General features: G+C 32.3%; 1 protein-coding gene across 1 annotated transcript; it reads right to left on the reverse strand.

Moving 5' to 3' along the window:
* Positions 1 to 897: 897 nt before the first annotated feature.
* Positions 898 to 7,534, reverse strand: LOC132727502 (pre-piRNA 3'-exonuclease trimmer-like). Its single transcript, XM_060713034.1, has 4 exons — positions 7,511 to 7,534; positions 3,182 to 3,270; positions 2,088 to 2,186; positions 898 to 1,481 (listed from the first exon to the last, which is right to left on the reverse strand). Exons 1-4 carry the CDS (start codon positions 7,532 to 7,534, stop codon positions 1,436 to 1,438), a joined length of 258 nt encoding a protein of 85 aa, XP_060569017.1. The 3' UTR covers positions 898 to 1,435.
* Between the last annotated feature and the right edge of the window lie 4,581 nt (positions 7,535 to 12,115).

The raw sequence follows: 12,115 nt of genomic DNA on the forward strand, positions 1-12,115 counted from the left end.
TGATTCATATTTCAGTTTTGAATTTTCCCGAATACATTTGTTGTAATAATAAACTAGAAGTGTGTCCATAGGACACGGATGGCCCCACCGCGACACTATTCTGTCAATCTTTTGACTCTAGGTCAAATATGTTTTGAAATATAAAAATCTTTTACTATGTAAATGGCATGAACTTTACAAATACTGAATAAATCCACAAGCAAACCCAAGGTGCACAAGTACACATGCTGACCAATATTCTTGTAAACTTTCAGGCCTACAAGTGAAATACTTTTTGAGCTATGCATGAACAAGTTGAAAATTGCAAATTTATACTTCTGTAAGTCAAGGGCAATAACTCTAACAAAACTGAAAAAAATCCACATGCAAAGCTTCACAGTGATGTAAATCATTATTCCTGTAATTTAGTGATGTTGATCATTAATCCTGTAAAGTTGGTTGATTCTAACTCAAGCACTCAAGGAACAAATAACAACATAATTAAACGGTTTTTACTAAGTCAAGGGAATTTACTCTTCAAATACTGGATAAATTCACAAGCAAACCCTCAGGTGCAAAACAACATATGCTGAGCAACCTTCCCATAAGGATAAATGACTCTCTATGTCAAATCCTTTTTGAGTTATATGTGACACAAGTTGAAAATTGCAAAAAAATTCTAAGTCAAGGGCAATAAGTCTAAAAATACTAAATAAATCCAGACGAAAATACCCAGGTGCACAACTACACATGCTGATCAATATCCCTGTAAAGTTTCATGACTCTATGTCAAATCCTTTTTAAGTTACATGCGACATAAGTTGAAAATTGCAAAATTTTACTAAGTCAAGGGCAATAACTCTAAAAAAACTAAAAATATCCAGACAAAAATACACGGGTGCACAACAACACATGCTGATCAACATTCCTGTAAAGTTTCATGACTCTAGGTCAAATACTTTTTGAGTTACGTGCGACACAAAAGAGAACGGAATGAAGGACGGACGGACAAGGGTAAATCTAAATGCCCGCCACTTAAGTGGGGGCACAAAAATGTGTCCACAGGGTGTCCATAGGACACAAATGCCCCAAAATTTCACTGCTTTGTCAGTCTACTGACCTACAACAGGACAGTATGAAAAACGGACAATGAAAATTCTACATGATTGCCCCTACCCCGAAGTGCTTGAGATATAAAAATTACATCCAATTTTTCAATGTTGACATCTTGTTTTTTCCATAATATCATCTACAAGATTTCCAACAGTAATTATAATTTCCCTAACCTGCCACACAAGATTCATCAGTATGAAAATCTCAAGCTTTTTCATTTCTTTGGTAAACTTAAGTTTTTTTATGTTAATTCCATCTTTTCTGTCAATTTCACATCTTTTATTTGAATTCAAATCTTTTCCTTTAGTTAAGTCTCTTTTGGGTCATGTTTTCTTATCACCAGTCATAAGGCAACAACACAATCATTTCCTGATAGCAAAACCCCTGTCCTAAAATATAAGGAAAGAAGTTTAAGCTCTTGTATTTTTCTTTTATGTTTGCTACAGGATTTTCATTATATATTTTTTCCTTTATAAAGTACATACTTACAGTTTCAACTATGTTCGCATCGAGTTTCTTTGGTGAACTCAATAATTTACATATTGAGTAAAGGCAAATTATTTACTTCATACAATGCGTTTATGTACAACCCAGTCAAAACTAGTTGATTTCGATGTAAATTTGACATAAGTTGGTAAAAGAGATGCCTCGATAATACTTAGTTAGAGCATTAATATATAAAACAATAAGTTTTCATTTAAATGAGTCATTTAGGTAAATGAAGTTTTTTCAACACTGTTATATGCAAAATCAGAAAAAGCAGTAGCAAATGAAATATTTTTTTTAATAGAAGCAAGATTTTTCAATTCATTATTTTTATTACCATATAAAGTAATATGCTATTAGCAGATGAAATGATAATAATACCTTGAATTGATTTGTTGAAGCAAAACATTTAAAATAAGGCATAGAATGCAGAAAATTGGATGAATTTCTGATCCAAATTCACCAGTTCTAGTTACGAGATTAGAATATTATCTAAAACAAAAACTTACCACAAAAGTCCCCTGGCAATAGGTGAGTGTTTCCATACACTATAATATGTCATATATATTGTGTTGTGCTGTTTAAATGCTCGTAAAATATCTTTGGCACTGTAAAAATAATAATGAAATACAAAAACATTTTCTACGATATAACATTAATTAAAGAATAAAACTATCTATAGTTACTTTTCAAAAGAAAAACATTTCAGTCACTTTCATAAAGAATTTCACGTAAATCCACACAACAAGTTAACAACCTTTAGACATTACAGTTTAAATAAGTTATGACCTTAAACATGTTTATCATGAAATATGTTCCTTTTCAAACAATAAATTAAACAAATGCTTCACGAAACACAAATTGTGTTTTTAAAACAATGATTATTAGGGGGTTTTGGGTGACTTAAATTTAAGGTCTCGCTTACAATATTAATTAATGTAATATAGATATCTATTCAGCTTTTAAAATGCCTAAGGAAGCCCCGAGAAGTCCCTGATTAGAAGCAAGGAAACATAGTCAGTGTACTGTATTAAGCATTCAAGAAAGTTAACTCTTCTGGTCTTATATATTAAAACATGAGTCCATAAGTGGCCATTCTTTGATACTCTTTAGTTTGGAGATTTGGTTGGATAAATACATGGCGTAGATGGTGTTTTTTCATTCTTTAGTATTATACAAGAATAATACAATAGAATAAATGAATTAAAAAGTTTTGTTTTTTATAACTTTTGAGATTTTCAGTAATTATTATAAGGTTAATTCTAAATGGGCTTTAAATAGTGTGTTATGGATTGATATTTCATAATAACTGTTGTTATGTTATCAATTTCTCAGTCAAACAGTCTACTGTTCTCATATCTAACCAACATTGTGTTATGTTTGGAGATAAAATATAATGTTATTATTTTTCTTTGGGTTTTTCACTACATAAAGATTTTGTTAGAAAGTGCACTTTTTCAGGCCTGAGGAAGCACATGAAGTATATTTCAAAATTATTGTATTTATTTGAGTATTATTTTGGCATATATTATTTTTTAACACAAAATATTTTAGTTATTCAGATATGGGCACAAAAAAATAAAAACAGAATTAAATGTCTTACCAGTAGTGGTTTGATGTAGCAACCAATGCTTTATTTTGGCCATACGCTTTCACATCAACATTTACATAGAGGGAGAACCATTTTGCTAACTGTAACAATACAAGTACGATAAAATTATTCTCTATACAACTACAATTTTATATTATAAATACAAAGGATTTTTAATCAAGGTGTTGCTTGGTTGATCCTCCGAACAGGCTAAATGACAACTGAACTGATATTCAGTCTGACTCAGACATTCAGTCTGAACTCGGACATTAAATCTGAATTCGGACATTGTGTCTTATTGTCAATTATCACTCACAGCTGATTAAGAAATTATATGGGTTTAATTGGTCACTTGCAGAGAAAATAAAATTTACTGGTTTAGTGCGTTGCTATCAAAGAAAGCCGTTAAGGCTGATCATATTAGTGCCAAAAATGACTAAAATTATGTTCAAATCGTAGTTTAAAAAAACACACATTAACGTTCTCAACTTCTATACTACAAAAAAGAACACATTCTATTTTGAATTTGGGACTGTAAACTATCGGTCTAACAAGAATTTCAGAAACTAATAATAAAATTCAGCATCGCGAGTCTGGACGGATTACTCATTTCTCAGACATGCAAGTTGACCTGGGCTTTTATTTATATAATCAAAGGCACTCTACAGAATTTTTTGGCCTGGTTCGACTGAATTTTTTTTCCTATACGATCGTATGTATCATTTGATGTGAAAAGAATAACTTCATTACTTATGTGCACATTTCCAGTTCATAACCCCACCTTGTTTTACCAGAATAATCATTTTTTATGTGTAAAATGGCACAAAAACAAAAAGTGTTGCAACGCTTTTCACTCATATTGGGCTAAAAATGCACGAAAATTGACACTGTTAGATTGCAAGACGACTTTCCATGTAAGTTGAAACAGACCTAATATAATTATTCAAAAGCAGTCACCTAGATAAAATCAACGACCATTGGAATCACGTTTTGTTGTGCAGGACATGAATACAGGTTCATGAAAAAGTCGCAATATTCATTTAAATTCAATTTTGTTTCTAGTTAAAATTAAAATCATGGAAGAAAGCACTTCATTTACTTATAAACATTTATAAATAGAGGGTCAAGTTAGCTAACCTGTACCTGATCAATGTTTAATTTTTGTTTAAACATTCTCCCACGTACATACAGTAGCTCTGGTCATATTGATTTATGGTCATCGCCCTCTAAGTTCTTAAACACATATATATGACATGTTTAATCAAACAGATTGCAAGAAAAGCAACAAATATGTCCTAACTGTCGTTTATCACAGGACATAACTCTTCACTTTTGTCAGATATGGAAAGTATACTAGGTAATGAAATTGAAAAAGGAGAAGGGGCATAAATCTGCAAAAAAAGTTCTTGGCAGACAAATACCTGCCCTTGATTTCAGACTAACATCATAATGTTAAGTTCATGTGGGTAATGATGCAAAGCATAATATATATTGTTGGATAGCGTTTCATATAAAATTGACTTTAACAATAATCTCCACAAATGCTTGGTCAATAGGAAGAATTAAAACAACAGCCAGCTAATTTCTATTTCTATGAATAAAAATAAAACAGAAACAAAAATGTCGAATGACACATATGCCCCCCCCCCTTCTTGCCCTTGGCTCATACTGTTGGTAATTTTGTTAAAGAACTTGGCTCATACTGTTGGTAATTTTGTAAAAGAAACATGTCATAAATGGGTACATGGAAGTGTTCTACCAACTTTGACATCTGTAAGACTTGCCATTCAAAAGTTATTAATTCAAAACCACTTTTATATTTTAGGTTACTGTGATGTTGACCTTTGACCTACTGAACCTAAAATCAACCAAGAGGGCTAAGATGGCCCTACATCGCTCACCTGACCCATTTAACTCAGCCGAACAACTACCTAGACAAGCATTCTCAGACCAAGTTTCATGACAGGTGAGTCAAAAATTTGACCACGACTGTTAACAAGGATTATCCATTTTTGAGCAGTGTGACCTAGATTTTTACCTCAGATGACCAATTTTAAAACTTGACCTTAAAATCATCAAAAGAAACTTTGAGACCAATTTCTAGGATATTTGGATTAAAACAGTAGCCAATAGAGTGTAAACAAGATTTTTCTATTTTAAGCTCATGTGACATAGTTTTTCATCTAAGATGACCAACTTTTGAACTTATCCGGGCATTTACCTAGACAAGCATCCTGACCAAATTTGATGATAAATGAGTCAAAAATATGACCACTAGAGTGTTAACAAGGTTAATCTATTTTTAGCTCCTGTGACCTAGTTTTTCATCCAAGATGACCAATGTTCGAACTCATCTGAGCAATTACCTAGACAAGAATCCTGACAAAGTTTGATGATGATTGAGGCAAAAATGTGAACGCTACAGTGTTACCAAGCTTTTTCTATTTTTAGCTCCTGTGACGTAGTTTTTTATTCGAGATGACTGACCCATTTTAAAACGTCTTTGAGCTATTACCTAGATAAGCATCCTGACAAAGTAGACAAAAATGTGACCGCTAGAGTGTTAACAATGTTTTTTTATTTTTAGCTCATGTGACCTAGTTTTTCATTCGAGATAACCCATGTTCAAACTTATTTGAGCAATTACCTAGCACAGCATTCTGAAAAGTTTGATGATGATCGAGACAAAAATGCGACCCCTATAGTGTTAACAATGTTTTTCTATTTTAAGCTCCTGTTACCTAGTTTTTTATTCGAGATGAACCATGTTCGAACTCATCTGAGCTATTACCTACATAAGCATCCTGACAAAGTTTGATGATAATTGAGGCAAAAAAGTGACCGCAAAAATGTTAACGAACAAGTGTGGATGGACGACGACATTCAAAGATCCTGAAAGCTCACCATGAGCTAGCTCGGGTGAGCTAAAAAGGTCATCCTCTAGTTAAGACCAAACAATTTGTGAAATATGAAGACTTTGTGATAGATAGCTTTTAAGATAATGACCGGAAAACATTCTGACATTTAAGGCCCCTTTGACCTTTTACCTTGACCTAGCAACACCAAAATTAATAGGTGTCATCTACTACATATGACTAATCGGCCGCCTCCTTGGTCTAGGGGTTAGAGTCGATGACTTCTTATCCAGTTACTACCTCTCCCCGGGAGATGCTTTGGTAGTTTAGCACGGAGGAAGGTAGTCTAGTACTGGTGTAACTCTCCAGGAACGATGGTTAGGAAACTACCCGCCTATATTACTGAAATACTGTTGGAAAAAGGCGTTAAATGAAACAAACAAACAAAACATATGACTAATAATTATATGAAATATGAAGACTATGCGAGAAATAGTTGTCAAGATAATGAGCGAAAACTGTTCTGACATTTAAGGCCCATGTGACCTTGAACATGAACCTAGTCACATAAAAAATCAATATGGGTCATCTACTACATATGACTAATCAATATGTAAATACGAAGACTTTGTCATAAATAGTTGTCAAGATAATGAGGGGAAACAGTTCTCACTATAAAGGCCCATGTGACGTTGTCCTTTGACCTAGTGACCCTTAAATCAATAGATATTGGCTTCTACATATGAATAACCAATATTTGAGAAAGTCATATATTTGAACACTTTATTAACAAATGACGTCGAAGAAATTAGTTGACGTTTATTAATTGAAGAATTTTAAAGCGGCAATTTTTATTTATCTTAAATCAACTCTAAGTTTGATCTAACTGTAAAAAGTTAGTTTCAAAGTTTATTTCAGAACTTAATTCATGTACACACATGACAATATGAGCTATAGCATATAAGCATACATTACATAAAGAGGCATAGCATACACAGGAAAATAATAATATTTATTTAATACAATTCTTCTTACCAAAATGGAGAAGGACACACATTTTGAAGGACATGATGAACAAATATGTAGAAATCTGTTATCAAATTTTGTGATTATTTCCATATTATATTTAACATATTTAACATATAAACAAAAATTACTGTATTCATTACAATGAGTTATATTTATATTCATAATAGATTTAAAAGTTAATAAATTGTGGATGTCGTACATAACTACGATCTAACATTCTTATTCTTAATACAGATAATTATTTGCATTCAAAGAGATAATGGAATTTCTCTCCAATACTTCTGGAGCTGTAACAAAGTGTACATTTACATAAATTTAAATTTTGACCATTCCAACTTCCGGTTTCTAAAGGAAGCCTGTTGTTTGTTGTTACATATCTTAGTAAGTTTTTTGGTGTATTTGTTAAATAGGGTTTGAAATAGATTTTCTTTAAATAATTTATAATTTTTACATTTACTCGATTCTTTACAATACCAGTCATTTTTGCTTCACATTAGCAACCGCTTATGACACGGAAACATCTGATATGTCCATAGATTGGGGTTTCCACATTTGACAAGTATATATATTTAATATTCTTAAAGCACAGAAATGTCTGTCTATTACCATAACTACTTGTTTTATAAGTTTTAAGAGCAATTAGATTAAGTGTGCTAGATAGTTTTAATTCATTATGTACAACTAGATCACACCAAAGATTAATTATTCTAAAATCAATATAAATAGAAATTGGTTTAACACCACATTCGACGTTTAAAATACAATTTGGTGTACTGGATTTAAGGCCTAATATATATTTAAGATATTTCAATTGTTGCTTTTCAAGTATACTGTTATTACCATATCCCAAGCATTCACAACCGTATAGTAAAATTGGTTTTACAAGTTTGTCAAACAAATCTATTTACATATTCAAAGGTAATTGAAGTTTTGTTGTTTTTTTTTCAATTAAACAATACAAGGCATTTATTGTTCGGTTAGCTATATAAAATACTGAAAAAAGAAACCTAAAGAAAGCCCAACACGGCAAATTGTAAAATGTTGCAGGCTCGGTTTGATTGAGCCCGTTCATGGACGGTAACGGAAATTGCAAGTTACCGTCCACGCCCCCTAGCACCGGCTTAAGCAGAATTCAACATTAAAACACTTAAGTGGTGAAATTTTGAATTTACAAACATCCACAGATGTGTTCATACGGCAGTCATCATTGAACCTTAAATGTGAGACAGTAGTGTCATGCCATGAAACGCGACGTATGGTCCCAAAGGAAAAAAATGCGTGTGCTCTAAACGAGAAAACAATAGGCGGACGTGAATAAAATGGAATTTTGTAAGAGGATCTGAGGTTATGAAGCCTGCATATCACATACAAGACGTCAAAAGACAAATTTAAAAAGCAGGCAACATATCCTAAGGGTGATTATACAGTATTCAAGTAGGAATACTAGAACCACCCAAATTGATAAAGGCCAAATACAAGAAACTAAAAATACCATGTAAAATGTATTCACAACAATAATGTAGTGCTGAACGATTTTCAAGGATCGAAAATAAAACATCATTGATTAAATGTTCGGGGAGACTTTTTACAGCCGCCACACGGCACAAATAACACGGATGTGATAATGAAATAGTGAAAAACAGAATACCTTAAGAAAGCCCTAAGTCTTCGCTTTAAAGAAACTACCACTTTTACTAAATAATACTCCTATTTGAATTTCTCGACAACTTCTAGATTTTCATTACTCGCAGGAGTCTGATTAACTTGATTCTGAAATGTCCAGTCTACAATCGACAGCACAGCGTCAGGTCCCTTTACCGACTGAACCAATCGTTTGACCTCCGTCGTTCAGGAAATTAAGTTGTTGTAGGCAGTCTGGATTTAACGCAGGGTTAAAAAGTATATTCAGCCCATCTGGTGAGAAAAAAAGAGGCAAACTGACATTCTGATTGAAGGTCAAACATTTTTTCAGTGTCACGTGTGGCAACATTACGCCGTGTACCCTCATTACCTATCAAATAACAAAAAAAAGACCAATAGTTAAACATAAATTAAAGTGACATTATGACTATCCAAATATAAATGGTGACTGAAAAGGTCAAGTCAAAACAACTTGGGTTTTCCATAATAGGTTTCAATTTTAAATTATAGATAAAAGTCCATTTGAATAATCAATAACCCACATGAATCACGATAATTTCTATAGATATCCTTCGGAATATGTCGTTAAAGTTTCTTTGATAAAAAGAGTGGGCCGGCCTTTTATATTTCAGGCTATTAATCATATTTTATCCTTGGCAATTTTCATAATCAACTATTGTTCAATGGCCATTATAATAGTCCATCTTTTTAAATATATATAGTCAATTGAACTCAACCATTGCGCATAATGTACATTGAAGATAGAGGTAAAAACAGCGCATTTGAACTTTATTAAAGCAACGATCTTTATAATTACGGTAAAAAAAATCACGATATCACCTGAATAGGTAACATATGGCACTAGTTAATGCTTTTCAATTCTTAAGTGTAGGGAGACACAGGCAAAAGTTTCATTTCTACGATTTGAATTTTCTTTCAATGTTCTATAAAAGTCCTCGAGATGAAAACACTAAGCAGTCAGAGGAACAAAACCTACCTCTTTATAATGAATAAAATTGTGGTTTCCCGACTTGACCCACTTAGGTCAGGTTATAGCATTTAGAATTCAAAATAGCTGTTATAGAGAACTATGAAAACGTTTAAGTATCTGTCAAATGAATGACTAATACTTATTTTAATCTAACAATATCCATAATATCTGTAATTGTAATTTCATGAGGGTTTTCCAGTTATATGATTTGTTTTAAAACTACTCGGTGACTCTGTCGGCGTCTTAATTAATTTCGTTTAATATATGGACAGATAATTACGCTTCAAACCCAAAATATATAGTATATTTATACAGAAATTTATGCTAGGACTTTAGAGAATGACATTTTAGCATTATTTGAGTAAATAACATCAGTTAACTATTTTTGTCATTCATTTGTCTAAGTATCCCTTTAATTAATTCTATAAGAATATACTTTATAGATACTTACTTCAAACTCCTCATCTTATAAACTTTCCTCAAAATTCCGACGTAGGTTAACTTTAAAAACTTCAATAAAACATGATAAAAAGCATTTCCGTGTTAACATTATTATTAATAATAATTTTAATGAGAATTTTTACCCAAGGGGTTTTATATGAACAAACTTAGTAGACATCCACCAGAACATGTTTTATGCCAAATATCTTAGCTCTAGCTCTTTTGGATTTTCACAAGAAGATTTTTTAAGTTTTTACTATATATGTATATATATAATTATAATAATTATAGCATAAAATCGGCTATTTTCCCCTATTTTGCCCATGTTATAACGGGACCAAACCCATGTGTTAACATAGTCACGCGCTCTTGTTATAGCCCGGTTTCACCTATGCGCAATACATACAGTGCCCAGTAAACAAACAAAAAATTGACGATATGGCCTGTTTGCCAAAGAGTCATGCGCTTTTGTTATATTGAAATTATTGATTCGATGTCCCCAATCGCATATAACGACGAGCAGCATTCAAGTAACTATGCCGGAAATACGGCGCATAGACATCGCTGCTAATCTTGGTTGTCGCCCTTTCTAAGAAACGGACAGTTGTCAATGTAAACAAATACAGAACCTGTCATTCAGTTTTACACTCCGATTAACTTACAAAACTAGATAACAAAAATTGAATATGAGAAAATGTTGTTTTATTTATATTAATGTTGATAAATGCTCTTTATATTTCTTTGAGAGAATAATGCTTAGTGTCTGATTTTTTTTTTTATAAACTTGTTTGCTTGAAAAAAAAACGATTCTGATGTCACTGATCTTTTTTCTTCCGTCAATCTGAAATCATTCTAAGAATTTCTGAGGGTCATGTTTTGTCTTGGGTAGAGGGTAGAGTAATGTAACGTTGTTTTTTTCTTGAGATAATAAATCTCCAATGTCAAGCTTTGTTAAATCAATTAAAATTCAAAATTTCGTTCGGTTCTGCGAATTTTCTAAGTTGTTAGCCACGGAAAAATAAAACGCATACGTAAAACATGTAGAATTGGATAAATACCGTCCAAGCACAAGAGTTTAATGTAATTGTGTTTTGTATTAACTATACATCACGAGTCTGTTTAAAAATTTTAAGCTATAATAGCGTCAACGCACGTTTATTTCGTGTTATAAAATCTGCAGAGTCCCTCAGAACTGTTGGAGCCCTCGCCCTACCGGGCTCGGGCACCAACCGTTCCTCGGGACTCTGCAGACGTTATAACACACCATAACCACTAGACCACCATTCCCCTTTCTTTAGTTTGCACCTAACAGTAACTCATAACTACCCAAACAGCCAAACAAACAAAATCAAGATAAATGATCTTTTTAAATGTCATTTTTTTTAAATTGTCCCATTAATATAACACAAAAATATCGTAAGTATTATACTTCTATTTTGATTGAAATTTACAATAACTGATTTAAATTGAAATAGTTTGGTAAAACCATGACCTATAAAATCAATATTTTAAACCTGCTATATCATTGGTATTTTGTTCAAAATTACTGTTTTTATGTTATAAGATTTCAACTCTTAATTATCTACGAGCGCTTAATTCATTCTTTATTCAGACGTTTCAATAATCAATCCATTTATACAACATGAATACAAAAAAGAGCCACCGCCTGGCGGGGACAACGCTCGACTTTTTACTTTTTTCTAAAAGCAAACAAAGAAATGTTTGAACAAATCTTAATGTATCCTTTTTATAAATTTAATCGGTCTGTCTGTCACATTAGTTTTGACTATGAATTCTGAATATATATGTGTGTGTGTGGAACTTTTATTTTCCCCCGCCGAAAATAGTAATAGTAATGGTTTATATTATTACTTGTTTCTTGTCATGGAGAATATTTATATTCAGGTGAGCAATAATAGGGTCATCATGGCCCTCTTTTTAGCTTGACTTTTTTTTATAGTCCTGGCGGCGTTGCTGTCCGCAAACTTG

This window comes from Ruditapes philippinarum, unplaced genomic scaffold, assembly GCF_026571515.1.
Source record: "Ruditapes philippinarum isolate M1 unplaced genomic scaffold, ASM2657151v2 ctg4752_1_1_1_1, whole genome shotgun sequence".
NCBI classification, from domain to species: domain Eukaryota; kingdom Metazoa; phylum Mollusca; class Bivalvia; order Venerida; family Veneridae; genus Ruditapes; species Ruditapes philippinarum.

What these genes read in the sequence shown, in the direction of transcription:
- LOC132727502 (XM_060713034.1), bottom strand. Translation starts at nt 7,534, where the DNA reads ATGACTGGTATTGTAAAGAATCGA. An exon ending in CTGGTATTGTAAAGAATCGA is followed by an intron (nt 3,271 to 7,510) that starts GTAAATGTAAAA and finishes GTATTGTTACAG; the next exon opens with TTAGCAAAATGGTTCTCCCT. An exon ending in ATTGCCAGGGGACTTTTGTG is followed by an intron (nt 1,482 to 2,087) that starts GTAAGTTTTTGT and finishes CTTATATTTTAG; the next exon opens with GACAGGGGTTTTGCTATCAG.